Here is a 22,772-nt window from a genome sequence, read left to right as displayed (position 1 = left end):
TAGCAATACTTACATCAGAGAAAACAGATAAAACAGAGGGTATAGTAAAAGCCAAAGAAGACATTACATAATCATAAAGGGATCAATCCAACAAGGGGATATAACCCTGGTAAACATTTATGCACCCAACAGAGGAGCACCTAAACATATAAAGAAAATAGTGATGTACATTAAGGGAGAGACTGACAATAATACAGTCATTCTAGGGGCCTTTTAACACCCCACTGATATCAATGGATAAATCTTCCAGAGAGAGAAGGAAATAACAGTCTTAAAAGATACACTAAGTCAGATGGATTTAATTAATATTTTCAGAGTATTTCTTCCTAAAGTAGCAGACTATACATTCTTTTTAAGTGCATGTAAACATTTTCCAGGATAGACCACATGCTAGAATGTAAAACAAGCCTCAATAAATCTTTTCTAACCACAACAGTATAAAACTAGAAATTAATTACAAAAGAAAACAAAAACCCATACAAAAAACCCTGAAAAACACACAAACATATGGAGGATAAATAACATGTTACTAAACAATGAATGTGTTAGTAACAATGAAATCAAGAAAGAAACCAGCCCTAGCTGGTTTGGCTCAGTGGATAGAGCGTCAACCTGTGGACTAAAGGGTCCCAGGTTCGATTCTGGCCAAGGGCACATGCCCAGGGTTGCCAGCTTGACCCCCAGGAGGGGGCGTGCAGAAGGCAGCCAATCAATGATTCTCTCTCATCATTGATGTTTCTATCTCTCTCTCCCCTCTCCCTTCCTCTCTGAAATCAATAAAATATATTTAAAAAAAGGAACCAAAAGATACCCTGAGACAAATCAAAAGATACCCTGAGACAACCCAGTGAAAGCAGTACTAAGAGGGAAATTCATAGCATTCGAGGCCTATCTCAAAAAACAAGAAAAGTCTCAAATAAACAATCTAACCTTACACCTAAAGGAACTAGAAAAAGAACAACTAAGTCCAATGTGAGTAGATGAAAGGAAATAAAATTCAGAGTTAAAATAAACAAAATAGAGTCTTAAAAAACCCCAACAATACAAAAGAACAATGAAACCAAGAGCTGGTTCTTTGTAAAAAGATAAATAAGATTGATAAACCTTTAACCAAACTCATCAAGAAAAAAGAGAAAGGACCCAAATAAATACAATCTGAAATAAAAGAGAATAACTGACACCAAAGAAATTCAAAGGACTATAAGAAAATATTATGAACTACTATATGCCAGCAAATTGGACAATCTGAACAAAATGGACAAAATTCTAGAAACATGCAATGTTGCAAGACTGAATCAAGATGAAAGAAAAATTTGAACAGACTGATTACAACCAATGAAATCAAAGCAGTGTTTTTAAAACTCATTTCAAATTAAAGTCCTGGAGTGGATAGTTTCACAAGTGAATTTTCCTAAACATTCAAAGAAGAACTAATACCTATCTTTTTCAAACTAGTCCAAAAAATTCAAGAGGAGGGAAGACTCCCAAGTTCAATTAGGATGCCAGCATCATCCTAATTCCAAAACCAGATGAGAAATGAAAATTATAGGCCAACATTCCTGATGAACATAAATGCAAAAACCCTCAACAAAATATCAGTGAACTGAATTCATTACATTACAATCATGTGGGATGTATTCCTGGGATGTAAGGTTGGTACAATATTCCCAAATCAATTAACATGACATATCACATAAACAAAAGGAAGGAAAAAAATCATATGATCATATCAATAGATGCAGAAAAAGCGTTTGATAAAAATCTAGCACCCATCTATACTAATAAAAGGGTAATATGCTAATTAAACTGGATGTGTTCCGGACCTCCTTCCTGACAAAGCCGGGGGCATGGCCGGCCTGCAAACTGCACGTGGCCCCTAGCCCAGGTCACCCCACCCCCCAGCAGAGATCCCCACCCCAATTGGGGGTGTGGCCAGCCTGCAAATTGCCCTCAGCCCCTCGCCCAGGCTGGCCCCGCCACCCAGTGGGGACCTCCACCCCGATCAGGGGCATGGCCGGCCTGCAAACTGCCCCAGGCCCCTCGCCCAGGCCAGCCCTGCCCCCCCAGCAGGGACCCCCCTACCCCGATCGGGGGCCCCAGCCCCTCACCCAGGCCGGTCCCCACCTCCCAGCAGGGATCTCCACCCCGATTGGGGGCGTGGCAGGCCTGCAAACCACCCTCAGCCTCTTGCCCAGGCTGGCCTGCCCCCCCAGCAGGGAGCCCCCACCCCGATCAGGGGCATGGCCAGCTTGCAAACCATTGGCGACCCCTCGCCCAGCTCAGTCCCATCCTAGCGGGGACCTCCACCCCAATCTGGGGCCACTTTCAGGGAAGGTCAGCCAGCCCCCACCCATGCACCAGGCCTCTATCCTATATAATAAAAGGGTGATATGCAAATTGACCCTAAGGCAGAATGATCAGAATGAATGCTGGACCAGTCACTATGAGGTACACTGACCACCTCTTGGTCCCTTCCCCTGGCCGGCAGGCTCCGATCGCCTGATGGCCACCTGCTGCGGGGGCAGGGCTGGCGAGTGGGCGGGAACAGCCAACCTCTTGGTCTCTTCCCCCTGCTGTCAGGCACCCATCACCCGATGGCGAATGGGGAACCGAGGGTAGGTGGCGGCAAGGGGCAGGGCCAGCTGAGGGCAGCTAGGCAAGATGGCCCTGATCGAGGCCAGGCCAAGGGACCTTACCCATGCCCGAATTTCATATGCCAGGCCTCTAGTTTCTGATAAAACCTCTCAGTAAAGTGAAAATAGAGGAAACATACCTCAACATAATAAAAGCCATATAGTGACTCACCACAGCTAATACCATTTCCCTTAGATCTGGAACAAGACAGGGATGTCCACTTTTACACTCTTATTCAACACAGTACTGAAGTTCTAGCCACAGCAATCGGACTAGAAAAAGAAATAAAAGGCATCCAAATTGGAAAGAAAGATGTAAAACTGTCATTATTCTCAGGTGACATGGTACTGTATAAAGAGAACCCCCCAAAATCCATTGAACAACTACTAGAACTGGTAAATGAATTCAATAAAGTAGCAGGATACAAAGAAATCTTCAGAACTACGTTACATTTTTATACATCAACTAGGGGCTCAGTGCACGAATTTGTGCACCTTGAAAGGAACTGTGGGCCACGAGGCTGCGGTGGGCACAGGGGCGGGTCTCAGTCTTGCAACATGCGCCCATCTTCTGCGCCCCTGCCCGGCCCCTCCCGCCATGGCCCCCGGTCCTCTGTCTGCCCACAGCCCCACTCCTGTCACCACAGCTCCCATGTGCTGACGGCGCTGGTCCCCCCCCTCGCACCTGCTGATGGTGTAGAGCAATTGGGACTAGTGCCAACAGTGGGTGTGAGTGGGGCCAGTGCTATCAGCGGGTGCGAGCGGTAGCTGCTGCCCCGATCGCCTCTCAGGAGCAGGAGGAGATGGAGAAGCCCTGAAGGGCGATCAGCGGGTGCCAGTGGTGGTTGCCGGCCCCAGCAGCGGGTGTAAGTGGGCTGGCACCAGCAGCAGGTGCGAGTGCCAGGCGGGACTGTGGCGCGGAGAAGCAAAGAATTTTCAGTAACCACCAGAGGCTTGCCCCTGACAGCGACTGGTGTCCTGCCTTAGTCTGGCTGCCCTGCTCACCTGCTCCACCATCTTGCTGCAGCCGACGCCTGCCATTTTCCATGCTCTGTCGCCTGCTGTCGAATGCCCGCCATGTTCCGCGCGCACCCCCAGGTGGTCAGTGCACATCATAGTGACCAGTTGTTCGGTTCCACCATTCGGTCTATTTGCATATTAGGGTTTTATATATAAATAATGAACTATGGGAATAAGAAACTAAGAAAATAATCCTATATACAAATGCATCGAAAAAACAACCACCTAGGAATAAATTCAACCAAGGAGGTAAAAGACCTGTACTATGAAAATTACAAGACACTGAAGAAAGAAACTAAAGAAAATACTAATATGATGGAGATACACATTGTGCTCATGGATAGGAAGAATTAAAATCATTAAAATGCATTGTTAGCTCCCATTTGCTAGGATTTTAGCATCTATGTTCACCCGGGATACTGGCCTGTAATTCTCTTTCTTTGTAATGTCTTTATCTGGTTTTGGAATTAGGGAAATGCTGGCCTCATAGAAAGAGCTTGGAAGTGTTCCTTCTTTCTGAATTTTTTGGAATAGTTTGTTTGAGGAGGATAGGTGTTAGTTCTTCTTTGAATGTTTGGTAAAACTCCCGTGAAGCCTTCCGGACTAGGGTTTTTGTTTGCTGAGAGTTTTTTTTTTTTTTAAATTACTGCTTCAATTTCATCAGTAGTTATCAGTCTATTCAGGTTTTCTGATTTGCTGGTTGAGTTTTAGAAGGTTGTATTTTTCTAGGAATATGTCTGTTTCATCTAGGTTGTCCAGTTTGTTGGAGTAGAGTTGTTCATAGTATTTTTATACGATCCTTTGTATCTCTGTGCGGTCAGTTGTTGTTACTTCACCTCTTTCGTTTCTGATTTTGTTTATTTGGGTCCTCTCTCTTTGTTTTTTGGTGAGTCTGGCAAGAGGTTCATCAATCTTGTTTATCCTTTCAAAGAACCAGCTCTTGGTTTTATTTATATATATATATATATATATATATATATATATATATATATATATATACACACACATATATATATATGTGTGTGTGTGTGTGTGTGTGTGTATATATATATATATACATATATATATATATATATTTGGTCTCTGTCATTTATTTCTGCTCTGAGCTTTATTATTTCCTTCCTTCTACTTACTCTGGGCTTTTCTTGTTGTTTTCTTTCTAGTTCTTTAAGTTGTAGAGTTAATTTATTACCAGTTTTTCTTGTTTTTTTGAGGTAGGCCTGTAGTGCAATGAACTTCCCTCTCAGTACTGCTTTTATTGTGTCCCAGAGATTTTGGGTTGTGCTTTCATTGTCATTTGTTTACAGGATGCTTTTTATTTCTTCTTTGATCTCTTTGGTAACCCATTTGTTGTTTAATAGCATGCTATTTAGCCTCCATATGTTTGATTGTTTACGATTGTTTTTATTGTAGCTGATTTCTAATTTTATGCCATTGTGATCTGAGAAGATGCTTGATATTATTTTAATCTTCTTGAATTTGTAGAGACTTAGCCTATATCCTAACATGTGGTCTATCTTTGAAAATGACCCATGCACACTTGAGAAGAATGTATGTTCTGTAGCTTTGGGGTGAAATGTTCTGAAGATGGCAATTAGTTCTGTCTGATCTAGTGAGTCATTTAGGATTGCTGTTTCTTTGCCAATAATACATCCGATAAGAGATTAACTTCCAAAATTTACAGGGAACTCATACAACTTAACAAAAGGAAGACAAACAACCCAATTAAAAAATGGGCAAAGGACCTAAATATACAGTTCTCCCAAATGGACATACAAAAGACCAAGAGACATATGAAAAAAGCTCAAAGTCACTAATCATCTGAGTGATGCAAATCAAAACAATAATGCGGTACCACGTCACACCTATTAGAATGGCTATCATCAACAAATCAACAAAGGACAAATGTTGGAGAGGATGTGGAGAAAAGGGAACCCTCATACACTGCTGGTGGGAATGCCGACTGGTGCAGCCTCTGTGGAAACAGTTTGGAGTTTCCTCAAAAATTTATAATGGAACTCCCATTTGACCCAGTAATCCCACTCCTAGGAATATATCCCAAGAAATTAGAAACACCAATCAGAAAGGATATATGCACCCCTATGTTCATAGCAGCACAATTCACCATAGCTAAGATTTGGAAACAGCCTAAATGCCCATCAGCAGATGAGTGGATTAGAAAACTATGGTGCATCTACACAATGGAATACTACATTGCTATAAAAAAGAAGGAATTCTTGCCATTTTCAACAGCATGGATGGAACTAGAAAGCCAGTCACAGAAAGATAAATATCACGTGATCTTACTCATAAGTGGAATCTAATGAACAACATAAACTAATGAACAAAAATAGACCCAGAGACATGGAGACATCGATCAGACTATCAAACCTCAGAGGGAATGCAGGGGAGGGAGGAGCTGGGGGGGGGGGGGCGCGGAGATCAACCAATGAACGTATGTCCATAACCCATGGACACAGATGGTAGGGTGATGAAGGCTTGGGGGGAAGGAGGATGGGGAGGGCAATGGTGGGGGGGGGGGAAAGGGACATATGTGATATTTTCAACAATAAAGATTTATTTAAAAAATAAATATACGTAAAATAAATCTTAAGAAAAAAAAGAGAAATAAACTTATATTGTGCTTATAGTAAAATAAAATAAAAATCATTAAAATATCCATACTACCAAAAGCAATCTATAGATTCAACACAATTCCTACCAAAATACCAATGGCATTTTTCATAGAGCTAGAACAAATGCTCCAAAAATGTACATGGAAATACGAAGACCCTGATAGCCACAGCAATCTAAAGAAAGAGAAACAAAGTTGGAGGTATCATGCTCCCTGATAATCAAAACAACATGGTACTGGCGTAAAAACAAACACACAGGTCAATGAAACAGACTAGAGAGACCAGAAATAAACCCATGAGCATATGGTCAATTAATATATTGACAAAGAACATACAATGAAGTAAAGACAGTCTATTCAACAAATGGTGTTGGGAATATTGAACATCCTATATAATAAAAGGGTGATATGCAAAGGCTGCTCAAACTCTCGCTATGATGTGCACTGACCACCAGGGGGCAGTCAGTCAACTGGTTGACAAGTCACTATGACGTGCACTGACCACCGGGAGGCAGATGCTCAGACCAGTAGGTTAGCTTGCTGCTGGTATCTAGCCAATTGGGACTGAGCGAGATGGGCCGGACACGCCCTGGAGCCCTCCCGTGTTCTCTCCCTGGCCCGATCATTCACGGGTGGGGTCTCTCAGGCTGGCCTGCACCCTCTCTCAATCCAGGACCCCTTGGGGGATGTCAGAGAGCTGGTTTCAGCCCAATCCCGCAGGCCACTCCCCTTGGGAGGGCGCCAGACACAGGGCTCATGGCTGGTGAGCGCTGCTGTGGCAATGCAAGTCTCTCCTGATTGATCGGGACTGATTGGGCGAGAGCCTGCGGCAGGCACAGTGGGGCCAGGATGAGCGGGAGCAGCAGGTAGGAGCTGCAGGCTGTGTTGGACTGCAAGTTTCAGCCTGATCCCTGCAGGCCACCCAGAGGGACACCACCTGTGCACGAATTCGTGCACCGGGCCTCTAGTGTGTGTGTGTGTATACATATACGTATATAATATATAAAAATATGTATATATATACATATATATCCTACATTATAATAGAGAAACATGCAAATTGACCGCACCTCCGCTATGCCCATGATTGGGCCTGCCAGAGGCTGGGGGCGGGACTCCGGGTGGCCTAACTGGCCGTTGAGAAAACCAAGATGGCGGCGCCAAATCCTCTTAGTTCCGGGGGTCCTGGTGAGTGATGGCAACCCTAGAGGGGCGTGGTATGCACAGCCAGCAGCCACCCGTGGTCCTGGGACCCATCGTGACCCGGGGGGGCGTGGCCGGCACGGCCAGCAGCCTCCCTGGGGTGCCGGGACCCATCGCGACCCGGGGGGGCGTGGCCGGGCACGGCCAGCAGCCTCCCTGGGGTGCCGGGACCCATCGCGACCCGGGGGGGGCGTGGCCGGGCACGGCCAGCAGCCTCCGCGGGGTCCCGGGACCCATCGCGACCCGGGGGGGCGTGGCCGGGCACGGCCAGCAGCCTCCCGGGGGTCCCGGGACCCATCGCGACCCGGGGGGGGCGTGGCCGGGCACGGCCAGCAGCCTCCAGGGGGGCCCGGGACCCATCGCGACGCGGGGGGGCGTGGCCGGGCACGGCCAGCAGCCTCCCTGGGGTACCGGGACCCATCGCGATCCGGGGGGGCATGGCCGGGCACGGCCAGCAGCCTCCCTGGGGTGCCAGGACCCATCGCGACCCGGGGGGGGCGTGGCCGGGCACGGCCAGCAGCCTCCCTGGGGTGCCGGGACCCATCGCGACCCGGGGGGGCGTGGCCGGGCACGGCCAGCAGCCTCCCTGGGGTGCCGGGACCCATCGCGACCCGGGGGGCGTGGCCGGGCACGGCCAGCAGCCTCCCTGGGGTGCCGGGACCCATCGCGACCCGGGGGGGCGTGGCCGGGCACGGCCAGCAGCCTCCCGGGGGTCCCAGGTTCAATGGTGACGGGGGGGGGGGGGGGGGGCGTGGCCGGGCACGGCCAGCAGCCTCCCGGGGGTCCCGGGACCCATCGCGACCCGGGTGGCGTGGCCGGGCACAGGACCCATCGCGACCCGGGGTGGCGTGGCCGGGCACGGCCAGTAGTCTCCCAGGGGTCCCGGGACCCATCGCGACCCGTGGGTGGGGGGGGGTGTGGCCGGGCACGGCCAGCAGCCTCCCGGGGGTACCGGGACCCATCGCGACCCGGGGGGGGCCATGGCCGGGCACGGCCAGCAGCCTCCCTAGGGTTCCGGGACCCATCGCGACCCGGGGGGGGGGCGTAGCCGGGCACGGCCAGCAGCCTCCCTGGGGTACCGGGACCCATCGCAACTCGGGGGGCGTGGCCGGGCCCAGCCAGCCGCTCCAGGGGTGATGTCCCTGGGTAATCGCCACCCTCGCCTAAATGGCTGGTGCTGAGAGGGATCAATGGGGCCAGTGGAAGGAGCAGGTGGTAGTTGACCACCGAGGCCATCTGCAGCAGCCGGATGCAGAGTTGGGGTCCACGTTCTCCAGGTTGGCCTCCGTGGGGGCCCGAGTCGCACCCATAGTAGCCGAGTGGGCATGCTGGCATAGTAGCCCCAGCATGAGGCCAGCTTCCCAAGCCAGGCTGCGGAGGGAGGGAGGGCCTCTGGGCTGGGAGCACTCCCCCGCCCCAGTGGACAGGGCACAGAGAGCAAGCAGCAGAGAGCTACTAGGGGTGGTGGGTGTGGTGGCCTGGCTTCCAAGAGGCTGGCTTCAGCTGCTGTGGCCTGCGCTGAGGTGGCTGGTGGTGGGGGCAACTGCATGGGCGCATCCGAGGCTGGGGCACTGGGAGACGTGGGACTGCAGCCCAGAAAGCGAGGCTCCGGAGGACCTGGTCACCGACCCCGGGCATTAAAGCCGCCTCCTACAAGATGTATCCTAGCCTAGGTGTGTGGGAAGCAGATTCAGGAACCTCTCCCTTTGCGGCGCCAGAGCCCAGGCCTGCCAGCACCCCAGAGGAGACCCCCACCAGGATCGGGGGCGTGACCAGTCTCTAAACCAGGGTGGCCATTAGCCTAGGCCTGCCAGCACCCCAGAGAAGACCCCCACCAGGATCGGGGGCGTGACCGGCCTCCAAACCGCCAGTGACCCTAACCCAGGCCTGCCAGCCCCCCAGAGGAGATCCCCACCAGGATCGGGGGCGTGACCAGCCTCTAAACCTCCCGCAGCCCTAGCCCAGGCCTGCCAGCACCCCAGAGGAGACCCCTGCCAGGATTGGGGTCATGGCCAGCCTTCAAACTGTGGCGGCCCCTAGCCCAAGGAGGCCTCCTGGCCGAGGACGCCTGAGTCTGTTCTTGACCTAGGGCCGGACTCTCCCCACAAGGGACTCAGAAGCCACCAGAGTCTAACTGCCAGTCTCTGGGAGTGCATCCACTGTCCACCAAAAAGTAGGGCCATCAAACCATTCAGTCTCAGTGCAGGCACAGGTCTGTGGCTGACGGGGTGGAGGCCAGACCAAAACAAAACAGCAGAAACACCCTGCCCACCTGGGCGGGTACTGCTGTAGTCCACGTGGCCTGGGCAGTGTAGAAAGCGCTACCTTCTCCCAGGTCCTGTGCTGGCACCGCCGCCTCGCTCACCCTCAAGCCCCCCTGAGTCCTGACAGCAAAGTGTGTGGGGCATTCTGCAGGAGTTGTGCCGTTCTGGGTGCTTTTGCCCAAAGACACACTTTGGGATGAATTCAGAGCCACATCTCATTTCCCATGACACTGGAAGAACCATGTAAAAGGATTTTGACAAAAGCTTTCCACATCTCTGTTTATTATTTTGAATCCATAAAACGACCTTAAAAAAAGCATCCGGGCCACCTAAGAAAGAATGCACTTTCTGGCCAGAGCACGCAGGATTCTTTTGCCCAACAGGTTAAAGGGAGCAGAGCTGGCACAGTGGGAATGGCCCTGGTGCCCTATGAGGAGACCGGGGGAATGGGGTTGCCGAAATTCCATAAGCCTCTTGCCACCTTCTCCTTTGCAAACCACACCATCCAGATCCACCAGGACTGGAGGCAACTGGGAATCACAGCCGTGATTTGGGACATGGTGAGCAAATCTTGAGGGGCCTCTGTAAACATCTGCAATTGATTATAAGACTGGTCTTTATTTAAAAAGAAATAAAAGAACAGCTTTGTTGAGAAATATCCATATACTGTACATGTCACCTAAAGTGTACAATGAACTGGTTTTTTAAAGTAAATTCAGAGTGGCACAACCATCACCATGCTCAATTTTTAAATATCTTCATGACCCATCCCCTCCAAAAAAAACTTCTACCCATTGGAATCACTTTCCTGATCATCTTCCCCAAAATAGATTGCACTTTAAAGGTGGGTAAAGGAAAGTTGAGGGAAGTTAAAACACTGCACAAAGGATATTGTAAGATGACAAAGCCCAAAGTGAAGATCATGTGTTTTCTTTAAAAAATATATATTTTTAAAATGTCAGAAAGGGAGAGGGAGAGAGAGATAGAAACATCAATGATAAGAATCACTGATCAGCCGAAACCGGTTTGGCTCAGTGGATAGAGCATCGGTCTGCGGACTGGAAGGTCCCAGGTTCGATTCCGGTTAAGGGCATGTACATTGGTTGCTGGCACATATCCTGGTGGGGGGTGTGCAGGAAGCAGCTGGTCGATGTTTCTCTCTCATCGATGTTTCTAGCTCTCTATCCCTCTCCCTTCCTCTCTGTGAAAAATCAATAAAATATATTAAAAAAAAAAAAAAAAGAATCACTGATCAGCTACCGCCCACAGGTCCCCTACTGGGGATTGAGCCCAAAACCCAGGCATGTGTGCCCCTGATCAGAATCAAACCTGGACTCTTCAGTCCACAGGCCGATGCTCTCTCCATTAAGCCAAACTGACCAGGGCCATGTGTTTTCTTCAAGTTCTGCGTGGTTGTAATGGTCCCCAAATCTATAGTAATAACAGGATAATATGCTAATTAGAGTGGTTGTCTTCCGGACATCTTTCCAGACAAAGCCGCAGTGGCTACAAAGGCCAAGGCTCAGGCAGCCATAACCAGCTGCAGTGGCAGCAGCATTGGGGTTATGGGGGTGGTGCCTCCAGAGGGAGGCCAGACTCGGGGCCAAGGCACAGGCAGTTTGGGGTGATCAAGCTGATAGGGGAGGGCAAGGTAGGGGCAATCAGGCTGGCAGGAGATCAAGGTAGGGGCGAGCAGGCAGGCAGGCAGTGGGGTTAGGGACAATCAGGCAGGCAGGCAGGTGAGTGGTTAGGAGCCAGCGGTTCCGGACTGTGAGAGGGATGTCTGACTGCTGGAAGTTGGACATCCCCTGAGGGGTCCCAGATTGAAGAGGGTGCAGATTGGGCTGAGGGGCACACCCCCCCCACCCCCACCCCCCCCCCAGTGCACGAATTTCGTGCACCGGGCCTCTAGTTATATATATAAAATGAAACTAGACTTTCTTACATCACATAGAAGAATACATTCAAAATGGATTAAAGACTTAAATGTAAGACTCCAAATTATAAAACTGCTAGAAGAAAACATAGACAGTAAAATCTTTGATATTTCCTTTAGCTATATGTTTTTTTCTGATATATTTCCTCAGAGAAAGAAAACAAAAGAATAAACAAATGTGACTAAATCAAACTAAAAAGCTTTTAGCATAGCAAAGGAAACCATCAACAAAACAAAAAGACGACCTACTGAACATAAAAAGCTATGTGCCACTGATACATCCCATAAGGGGTTAACATACAAATCTATGAAGAATGGATAAAACTCAACACCAAAAAAACAATCAAATTTAAAAATGGGCAGAGGACCTGAATAGATACTTCTCCAAAGAGGACAACCAGGTAGCCAATAGATATAGAAAAAGATGGTCAATGTCACTAATCATCAGAGATGCATATTAAAACCACAATGAGATATCACCTCATACCTGTCAGAATTTGTATCATCAATACATTAACAAACAAGTGTTGGTGTGAATGTGGAGTAAAGGGAACCTTCCTGCACTGTTAGGATATCAGTTTGGAGCAACCATGACGAAAACTGGAATGAGGTTCTCAAAAGGTTAAAAATCGAACTGCCTATGACCTAGCAATTCCATTTCTGGATATATATCTGAAAAAACCCAAAACACTAATTTGAAAAAAATATATGCACCCCTATGGTAACTGTAGCATTATTTACAATAGCCAAGATATGAAAGCTACCTACGTGTCCATCAATAGATGAATGGATAAAGAAGAGGGGGTACCTATGTACAATGGAGTATAACTTGGCCATAAATAAGAATGAAAATGTTACCATTACCATAGATGGACCTAAGGGTATTATACTAAGTGAAATCATTCAGACAAAGAAAGATAAGTAGCATATCATTTCACTTATATGTAGAATCTAAAGAGCAAAATAAATGAATAAAATAGAAACAAACCCACAGATACAGAGATCAGACTGATGGTTGCCAGAGGGGAGGGGGGTTGAGGGATTGAGTGACAAAGTTGAAGGGATTAAGAACTATAAATTGGTAGTCACAAAATAGTCACAGGGCCCTGGCCAGTGTGGCTCAATTGGTTGAGGATTGTCCCATGCACCAAGAGGTCACTGGTTGGTTCCCAGTTAGAACACATACCTGGGTTATGGGCTTGATCCCCAGTAGCGGGTGTTCAGGAGGCAGCCAACTAATGATTCTCTCATCCATGTTTTTTTTTTCTCTCTCCTTCTACCACCTTTTCTCTCTCTCAAATCAATAAAAACATAGCTTTAAAAAAGTGCATTCCTCTAGGAAAATAAAAGGTCACAGGGATGTAAATTAAAGCATAGGGAATAAGTCAGTAATATTGTATTAACTATGTATATTGCTAGGTAAGTACTTGAAATATAGAGGGGACCACTTTGTAATATATATGATTGTCTAACCACTATGCTGTACGCCTGAAATTAATGTGGAATGTAAACTGTATATGAAAAATACAATGTAAAGTTCTTTAAAAGACGATTCACTGGCCCAGCTGGTGTGGCTCAGTAGTTGAGCATTAACCCATGAACCAGAAGGTCACAGTTAGATTCCCAGTCACATGCCCGGGTTGTGGGCTAGATCCCCAGCATGGGGAGTGCAGAAGGAAGCCAATTAATGATTCTCTCTCATCATTGATGTTTCTATCTTTCTCTCCCTCTCCTTTCCTCTGTCTGAAATCAATAAAAACACATTTTTAATAAAACCAAAGACGACTCACTGGAGATCATACCATGAGTCAGATGCAGAGCATGGGTTAGAACCAGTGTTTCCGAGTTTAAAACTTTTCCTTCTGTGTCTTCCTACCAAACCACCTTGCCTTTATTAAGCATTAATGCTGTGTTTACTACATCTCTGAGGCACTGGAAATACTATGGTGAACAAGAAACCCTGTCCCTCTGGAAGGTGAGAGCATTAGGGGCAAAGATAACTTACTAATACATCATTGCAAAGCCATGTAATAAATCTATAGTCACGTTTTATTGTTTGGTGGCCCAGAAGGCAACAACATTTCACCAGGCAAGGAAGGGGGAGGAAGGGCATTGAAAGCCTTCCCTCAGGAGCTGGGTATAGGTGCTGTGCTGGTCCAGTGGCCATGGAAGGCCCAGCCCTCAAGGATCCTCATATCCAGCTTAAGGGAGACTCAGGTGCTTCCATTCACGAAGCAACAGAAATGCTGCGAAGGCAGGACATAAAGTATGATGTCCATGCTACAGGTTCTGCACGGTACAGAAACAGACAGGAATAAGCTTGTTCCTAATGGCTTGCTAAACTGCCTAGAGTAGAAGAAAAGAGTGGTCAATGTCTTGTAGGAGAAATTGAGTTCAGTTTAAAAAAAAATTTCCAGTAAGAAAAGTATTTTAATATTATGAAAATCTATACTAATAAAAGGGTAATATGCTAATTAGACCAGATGTCTTCCAGACAAAGCCGCAGCAGCTGCGAGGGCCAAGGGCCAGTGGTGTGGTGGGCCTGGGCCAGTCCCACGGGTGGCACCGGTGGACCCGGACTGATTCCACTCGTGCCTCGCGGACCCTCTGTCCACAGAGGCGGGTGCTGGGAGAGGCGGGGCAGTGCCAGTCACAGCCCCTTCTTCTGCAGAGGCGGCGCTAGGAGAGGTGGGGTGGCCCGTGGTCCCGGAACCTCCACGGAGGCTGAGGCACCTTGGTGCCTCAACATCCCACAGCCCCTCCCCCAGCCAGCCTGGCCCCAGATTGCCCCCCCACACACAAGTGGGCAGGGGGGGGGGTGCAATGCTAAGAAGCAAGGGCCGAGGGTCGGTAGCCCCGGCAGCTGGCTTTGGCAGCAGCAGCAGGGTGATGGGGGCGGCGCCTTCCCCTGATCCTCCTGGTCGCCTCCTGCAGAGGGAGGCCAGACTGCAGCTCATGGGGGATGGCCTAAGCAGTCAGTAGGACATCCCCTGAGGGCTCCCAGACTGTGAGAGGGGGCCGGCCAGGCTGAAGGACCCCCCCACCCCCAGTGCACTGGGCCTCTAGTACAGCTGTAAAGTTAGCTGCAAACTTTAAATAATAGCTGAGAGTTATGAAAAAAAGCAAAACACCAAGTTTGGCACTAAGACAGAACCCAGTTCAAAACTAGAGAAAAATTTATTGTTTTCTCTTTTTACAGTCTCCCCTTCCCCATCCCACTCTTTCTCAGGTTTGTTGAGTCCTAGTGAAGAAAACCTCATTTGTCAATAAGTTATCTACAACCTGTCACCTGTATGAAAGAGCAAACTGCTGTTCCTCACCTTGACCCATGTAACATTCCTGTCATCACTGAGTGTTAAAAGCTTTATGAAGTATCCCAAAGTATTTTCTCGAATTGTTCCCTTGCTGAGGCTGACTATGAAGAATAAACATTACATAACTCAGCCTTATGTAACCTGGTTACTCTCCCACGCTTATCAAAACATGGTATCTGTGAGATCTGGGGAATCATGCTTTCTTTTTAAAGTCAATTTAGTAAATAGAGAAGGTCAGTGACATAACTCACCGTTATAGTTCTTAATCCCTTCACAGGTATGTTCTGGAGCCTAATGATCATTTTCAGAATCAGAGAATGTCAGACATGAAAGGGATCTTAGAGAGCCATGGCATGACCTTCCCCTTACCTACAGAAGGAGGTCTGCATATGAGGACTGCCTGCCAGCTGCCAAGGAGATGGTGGGAACAGAGCCCGCCTCGGCTGGTTCCTAGGCCAGCCAGCATTCAGTGATGAGTATTTATTGGGCTCTGATGGCAAATCTATCCCCGCGTAGGCAATTCTGGAATACACTAACTTATTAGTAAAATTCAGGAATAACCTGTTGAAACCCCCAGTCCAATTTCAACAAGCCATTTAGGTTTGTTAAGTACAGCAAATTCATAAAAAAATTCTTGGGCTATTAGAGATCTTGGAACTAATACACCCAATTGTGTACTTTTTATGGATGAGGCCTAAAAGGTCATGGAATTTTTGATGGTGCAATCACAAATTTGTGATAGACTTTGAAGAGGAATCCATGCGACTTGGGGTAAGTCTTTTTTTCACTACATTAAGGAGGTGAGATGGGTGGGGAGAAGAGAAGTATTGTATGAAGTGAAAATGTATGAAGAAAAGGAAAATATTTAAAATACTGATTTAATTGTATACTAGCATTATTAAATAAAACTAAGATTATTACAGTGGCACATCTTAGAGAATTTTTAGTTTTTTTTTTCTTATTTATAACTGACCAATCCATAAAATGACAGCCTTAGTTATCAGATAAAGGAAGAGTTAAAATTTCTGACATATCATTTGGCTTTGATATTTCAAAAATATAGCAAGTACAAAACTAACTTTAACTTAAGAATGGTATTCCTTTGTCTTTAGTAGAAAAATTAAATGATAATGTTTTAAGAGAAATTAAATATCATGACTAAGGGAGCTATCATCCTTGTGTTATAATTTAAATTTAGGTGTATCTTGCTCAAAACCTCTTCTCTTACTATGTCGTTGAATAAAACAAGTTTTTTTTAGGTTTTTTTTTTAGGATGATACAAGTATAATTAGGAGAAATCTTTCAAAAGGTACAAATAAAACTATCCTTCACACACACACACACACACACACACACACACACACACACGAAACCCGTCAAATTTGACAAAAATCCAACTACAGATATCAAATGCTCAGAAAATGAGTACATATTCTCATATACACACTGGACCTCAGAGGATGTGGTACAGAAAACACAAATTAACATGAACAGGGTGTGCCCCTTCTATTACCCTTCTTAGAAGATGTGACATTGTTCCTTTGTCATGTTGGGAGAAGATCTTCAGTATAAGCATGACTTGAATTAACTCTGATTGCTTGAAAGGATGAGCCAAGCAGTAAGGCACCAAAAGGTTTCCACTGAAGGGCACTTCAGTGATAGCTTGTCAAGAAAAGCACAATTGGAGCTGCAACCTTCAAATCTGTGGGGAAATTCTGAGCAAACACTTCTTAAATAAGGTGGCTGAACTTTACCATTTTCAGACTGTGGTTTTTGTATTTTTTCTTTTGAAGGCAGGGAGAGTGAAAGTGTTTTTCAGAAATGATAAATAAGATCAGCCCCTGGGATAAACTATTCATAATACTACAGACAGTAAGCTGTTAGCTTTTAATAAGAGTTCTAAATGAGCTATTAGAGAAAGAAGTACAAATCTTGTCTTCTCTCACATCCAAAGTCTTATTTACCTTCTGTCAAAATAAGGCCCCTCACAGTCTGATCCCTAATCTATGAATTTGCAAAAATATAGGCCTTTTTATAGCTGCAGAGGGACTACATATTGAATAGACTGAAAAAGTAGGTTTACAGTTGAGTATGTGAAACACAGAGTTTATTTCTGGGTTATTATTAATTATTGTTTTATTTTTCATATGAACAACTGTAAGCCTACTTTCACCCACCATGTACATAGCTGGCTACAACTTTTCTCACATGTAGCCTAAACTACAGAGTTAAGATCTTGGGGAAAAATGGCCAAGGAAAACTGAGCATAGAGTAAATTACTCTAAAGTGTACCAGTAAGTTTCTGCAAGTAAAGAAGAAGGGGACAGATATTGAACTATAGAAATTTAGAACGAAGTAGCCTTATTTGTCACTTAAGTATTTGGATGGAAAAATATATTGTAGCTGATGTATGTAATTGTACAGTGAGAGGATAAACTAGGTGCTTCTACTTTTGCCCCACCCTATATTTTGACCATCATGAATTCTAAAAACTTCTCTTGGCCCCAACCTTTCCGGTAGGTGACACATCACCAGTACTAGCACCTATCTCTAAGCAGAACATCTTCTTTCAAAGAAAATTAAATAGCAGTTGAAAAGCAATAATGTCTTAAGTAATAGGAAAAAGAAAGAATAAAATGCTTTCCTCAAACCCTAACTGGTTTGGCTCAGTGGATAGAGCGTCAGCCTTGGACTGAAGGGTCCCAGGTTCAATTCCGGTCAAGGGCATGTACCTTGGTTGCGGGCACATCCCCAGTAGGGGGTGTGCAGGAGGCAGCTCATCGATGTTTCTCCCTCATCGATGTTTTCTAACTCTCTATCCCTCTCCCTTCATCTCTGTAAAAAAAATCAATAAGGTATATTTTAAAAAAAGCTTTCAAGCCCTAATGTCAATACTAGTTTCTTCCTAATTTGACTTCTTCCTGCTCCCTGACTGGCTTCTTTGCTACATTAAACACAATCTGCTCAATAAATCAAATATAATGTATATACTGCAATTCTGTGCCCACAATTTCTTTTCCTAAATATTTATTGAGCACCCACTCTACTCCATATGATTATGAATTGACCTTATGAGCTTTTTGGAGGAAAAGTTGGGCTGGGATTATGAACCTTGTAGAAGTTCTTTCTCACTTTGACTCTTTGGAGACAAACTCCTTGTCTCCATCCTAGATCCCATCTATTATTCACTTATTTAATAGAACAGATATATATATATATATATATAGTTTAAAAGTATATCCCGGTAGTACTTTCCCCTACACCAATGATGGCGAACCTATGACACGCGTGTCATCACTGACACGAGTAGCCATTTTTGATGACACGCGGCCGCATGCCAAGGATGAAACATTTGCTGCTCCTGAGGATGAAACATGTGTGAAATAATGTTTTTTTCCTCAAAGTGACACACTACCCGAGTTATGCTGAGTTTTTTGGCGAAGTTTGACACACCAAGCTCAAAAGGTTGCTCATCGCTGCCCTATACCTATATAGATAAACCAAAATTAGATCAAAGCATCAATCTACATATTTAAAAAATGATAAGGCAGTCAGAAGCAAGAGAGATTTATGTACTCTGTCTTAGACTTGGGAGCAGACAGGAAAGCTCAGTTTAGTGGAGGCTAGCCCAGAACTTGCTTTCAGGAGAGAGGAAGAACTCATACAAGCTGCCAGGGTCAATCTGTCTTTATAGAATGATTTTATATGAAAATAATGGGAGTTTATAGAAAGGTGGAAGAATGTCTTTACTAGTTATAAGATGTTAAGATAATGCAGATAGCTGGAAAGAAATTAGAGATTGCCAGACTGAATTATAATTTTCAGGGAGTTGGTCCAAAAGTGTCAAAGAAAGAACACGTGTATGTCAGACTTCTATTTAGCGGACAATAATGATAAAGAAGGAGCAAAAGGTGCCTGCCTTACTAATAATGGAGGGAAAACAATCTGCCATTTTACTAGTACTTCTTCAAATCAGAGTAATCCTTAGGTGCAGTGTGAAAGGCTAATAAGAAATGCGGATGCTCTCCCGAATCCTTCAGGGTTGCCACAATGAAGATTAACTATCTCTGTGCATTAAGGATATAAAGAAAGAATGACTCTGATGAGAGGCGGAGCTAGGTTGTTGTGGTCCTTAAATATCTTAGAAACAAAATTGGGGGATGACTTAAGATTATCTTTATCCATTAGTTTCTACCCACTCAGGTGCTCATGTCCTTGAACATCTGAGTTTGCTCTAAGGAACTGGAAGACCTGAACCCAGATCTGGTCATTAGCCAGGGACAAGGCATCTAGCTTTATTGCACCTTGGGTTTGCTACCCTCCAGAAAGAAGGAAATCTACGCACAGAGACTTTTTTAAGAACTGCAAAATCTTACCATGCTTACAGCTGTATCATCAGCATAACAGCTGACTGAGTGACTGAAAAGTTAAAAAAAGATCCACTTGAAAGATTGAGTAGAAAGCAAGGAAGTTAGGGTACAGTGTTGAGAGAGGAGACAGTCTGATGAAGGGTTTCAGTCTGAGTACTGCCTTATAGATGTGCACATCTGGCAGCTGGAAAGGCGGCAGTAAGCTTTCTCATCTGTGGAAAATGATGCTGAGGTTGATGTGCATCCTGATGGTCTCTGGGCCCAAGTACTCAAGTGAAAGAGGGACTTGATATGAAGACAGTACAGCTCATGAGGGTAATGACTCAAGATCCTCATTAGATTTCTGCATTCCTTTCAAGGTTCATTCTCTCTGAAGAGAGGTTTGGGGCAGCCAGCAAGATACCACAATTTGGTGGCACAGACTCCTTGACTGCACAGTATAATCTCAGGGGCCAAACTCTTCATATATTTATTTAGTCCACAAATAAATAGTAAGAGCCAACTTTATGGGGGGCTATTCTAGATACTCTGGATAATAATAGTATTTACTATGTGCTAGCATCCTTCTAAGGGTTTCACATATGTTAACTTATTTGATGCTCACTATAACCCATGAAGTTGGGCCTGTTGTCATCTGTACTTTACATAAGGCGCAGAGAAGTTAGATATCTGGTTCAAGGTCATAGTAGATTGAGTAAGGATTTGAACACAGTCAGGCTGGCTCAGAGCCCATGCTCTTACGTACCAGATAGCAGTGACCATGACAGGTGAGATCCCTGTCTGCACAGGAAAGGAGAAAACAAACAAGACAACAGTAATGTTATTTTTGGTTCGATACATGCTGTAATGAAAACTAAAGCAGGGTAAGGTGATAGAGTGACGGAGGGAAGGAGGCTATTTTAGATTTTGTGATAAGTGAAGTCTGAGCAAAAGTCTGAGGGAAAAGGGGAATCAAGGTATTGGAAGGAATGGGGAGACTAGTCCAGGCAGTAGGTGCAAAGGTTCTGAGATGTGAACAAACTGGAGTTGTACAAGAGATATGAAGAAGGTACTGACATAGTGCGAGGAGACAAGAGCAATGGAGGGCCTTTGATGACTTCATAAGGACATCATATTTCATTGTCAGGGTGCAATGAAGCCCCTGGAGCACTGTGACCAGTGTGTAACCTGCTCTGATTTTCCTTATAAGGATCATTCTGGCAGCGTGCGAAGAATAGAACATTTGGGGTCAAGGGCAATTGGAGCAAGTTAGAAGGCTATTACAGTGGCCCATGAGAAAGAAATACAGATGCTACTTTATTTTAGGCATTTTCACCAAGGTCAAGTTTACCAGCTTAGAGTGAGGTGGCTCCAGGAGTCCACTACAGCTCATAAGCCAACTAGGGTAAATGTTATTCTTGAATTTAGGAACAGTCTTGATGTGAAAGGGAAGTGAACAGAAACCTTCCAGTTGTTGACTACTTCTCTGATAGGATGAGAATGCTTTCACTTGTCAGGGCCTCTCTGAGCAGGGCCTTTAGGGATCACATGATCAATCACCTAGTTACTAGCTGATCTACTAGTTACTATGGAAGCTCTGGGCACTGGCAGTCTTGGGTGGCCACTAGGCCTCTAAGTGGATTCACTGGGGATGTCTAATGACAGCCAATCTAGTCTTTTTTTTTTTAGAGGGTAGTTTTAGCATTTCAAAATGAAGACACAGCTGAAATGGTGGAACAGATTACTTACAGGTAACTTTTTCTAAACATTTTCTACTCTGAGCAAAGTTACACTAGAAGAGGAAACCAGCCTGTTTTGGTGATGCTTGCCAAATTTTACATGGGAAAGTGCCAAAGAATTAAATCTTTCTGAGTTTATGCAAAACTAGTGGCCTGGTGCATGAAATTCGTGCACATTAAAAAGGGAATTAATTAGAGGAAATATTTTAATATTGCTACTTCCCCTCTATAATAAAAGTGTGAGAGATAAAAGGAAATGAGTACAGTGTATATGAAAATAATACATAATTTTATTAATAAATAACAAAATGATATAACAATAACAAACTCATAATATAAAAACAACATTGATGCAAATAATGACTGATAAAGTGATTAAACTTATTCTAATATCTCCCTGTATACCACATTAAGAGTGAAAACACTTTCAGAGTGCTTGACTAATTTTCCTTGAGATAAAGTATTTACAACTTTAACTTTAACGTCACACGCTCTTCGAACTTGAGAGAAAGCAACATATAACTGACGATGTGCGAAAACGGGTTCAGGTAGGAATATTCCTACTCTGTCTAGAGTTTGTCCTTGTGATTTATTTATAGTCATTGCGAATGCTGGCATCACAGGAAACTGTCGTCGAATCAATTTAAATGGGAGGCCAGTGTCAGATGGGGACAAATCAATTCTTGGAATCAGAACAACCTCTCCCTCTGCAGATCCTGTTAATACTTCAGCTTTGATAATGTTAGGTCGTAATCTTTTGATAATAAATCTGGTACCATTACAAAGACCCCATTTACTATTAAGATTTCTCAATAGCATGATGATTGCACCCACTTTCAATTTTAATTTATGGCACGGCATTCCTGAAGGAGTAATACTATTTAGAAATTCAATGGGAAAATTTTCCTTTTCAGCATCATCTGTGGAGTCAATGGAATCATCACTCAAATATGTGTGAAAATCTCAATCAAGTATATCCAAAATTTCTTCATTTAATATTTGAATGTGCTCATTTTTTGGACAAAGAATCGCACATTTAGATATATTTTTAATATTATCTATAGATATACTATTTCCAAAGGTGGCTTCAATAATACATCCATTACAAATCATTTCATGGGGAATTTCAATAATATCCATTCCTAAATGGAAACTGCTATCAAGTTTGCCATCTCCAAGTTTTACTAACCATTTGCTATAAGCAGAATCCTCTGATCTTATATTTGTTGTAAGAGACAACTTTCTGAAACATCCCCAAACATCACAGTACTTTACACTCGTTTGTACTATGGCTGATCGCATAGCATGTGGCACAATACTGAGACATTGTCGAAAATCTCCCCCAAGAAGAACTTTCCCACCAAATGCAACATTCAAATTCATAATTTCTCTTAGTAATCTGTCTATGGCGTTTATAGCATGTCTGGATGCCATGGTGCATTCATCAATAATAAGAAGTTGGGCCTTTTTAATGGTTTTAGCAACTTTGCTCTTTATATCGAGTCTAGAAATTGAAGTTTCATTTAATGGAATTGGTAATTTATATTGGGAATGATGGCAAGGGGTCCGCTCGTGCACCAGGCCAAAAGCCCCCACGGGAGCTGGGTGTCCGCTGGAGCCGAGCGGACACCCAGCTCCCTGCAATCCGTGGCAGGGGGGGTCAGCTCAGGGCGCCTATG

The 22,772-nt window shown here is 45.0% G+C and overlaps 1 protein-coding gene across 5 annotated transcripts in view; it reads right to left on the bottom strand.

Annotated features, from left to right (window-relative positions):
• The window catches only part of LYRM4 (LYR motif containing 4), a 138,868-nt gene that overhangs the window by 90,603 nt on the left and 25,493 nt on the right, over window positions 1-22,772 (bottom strand). Inside the window, exon 3 of one of the 5 annotated variants that reach the window (XR_008557120.1) lies at window positions 2,806-2,906. The exons of 2 other annotated variants lie outside the window; for them this stretch is intronic. Coding sequence is in view for 2 of the 3 variants with exons in the window: in XM_028130182.2 (XP_027985983.1) it covers window positions 14,029-14,037 (9 nt within the window). In the remaining variant the exon portion in view is untranslated. Of the gene's footprint in view, window positions 1-2,805; window positions 2,907-13,733; window positions 14,038-22,772 lie in introns of those variants that run through there. 2 more of the 5 variants (XM_028130182.2, XM_054721520.1) reach the window with 2 other exon arrangements.

The sequence above is a fragment of the Eptesicus fuscus genome, chromosome 9 (assembly GCF_027574615.1).
Source record: "Eptesicus fuscus isolate TK198812 chromosome 9, DD_ASM_mEF_20220401, whole genome shotgun sequence".
Classification (NCBI taxonomy): Eukaryota; Metazoa; Chordata; class Mammalia; order Chiroptera; family Vespertilionidae; genus Eptesicus; species Eptesicus fuscus.
The sequence above is the reverse complement of the archived record's forward strand: the minus strand, read 5'-3'. Positions and strand labels throughout refer to the sequence as shown.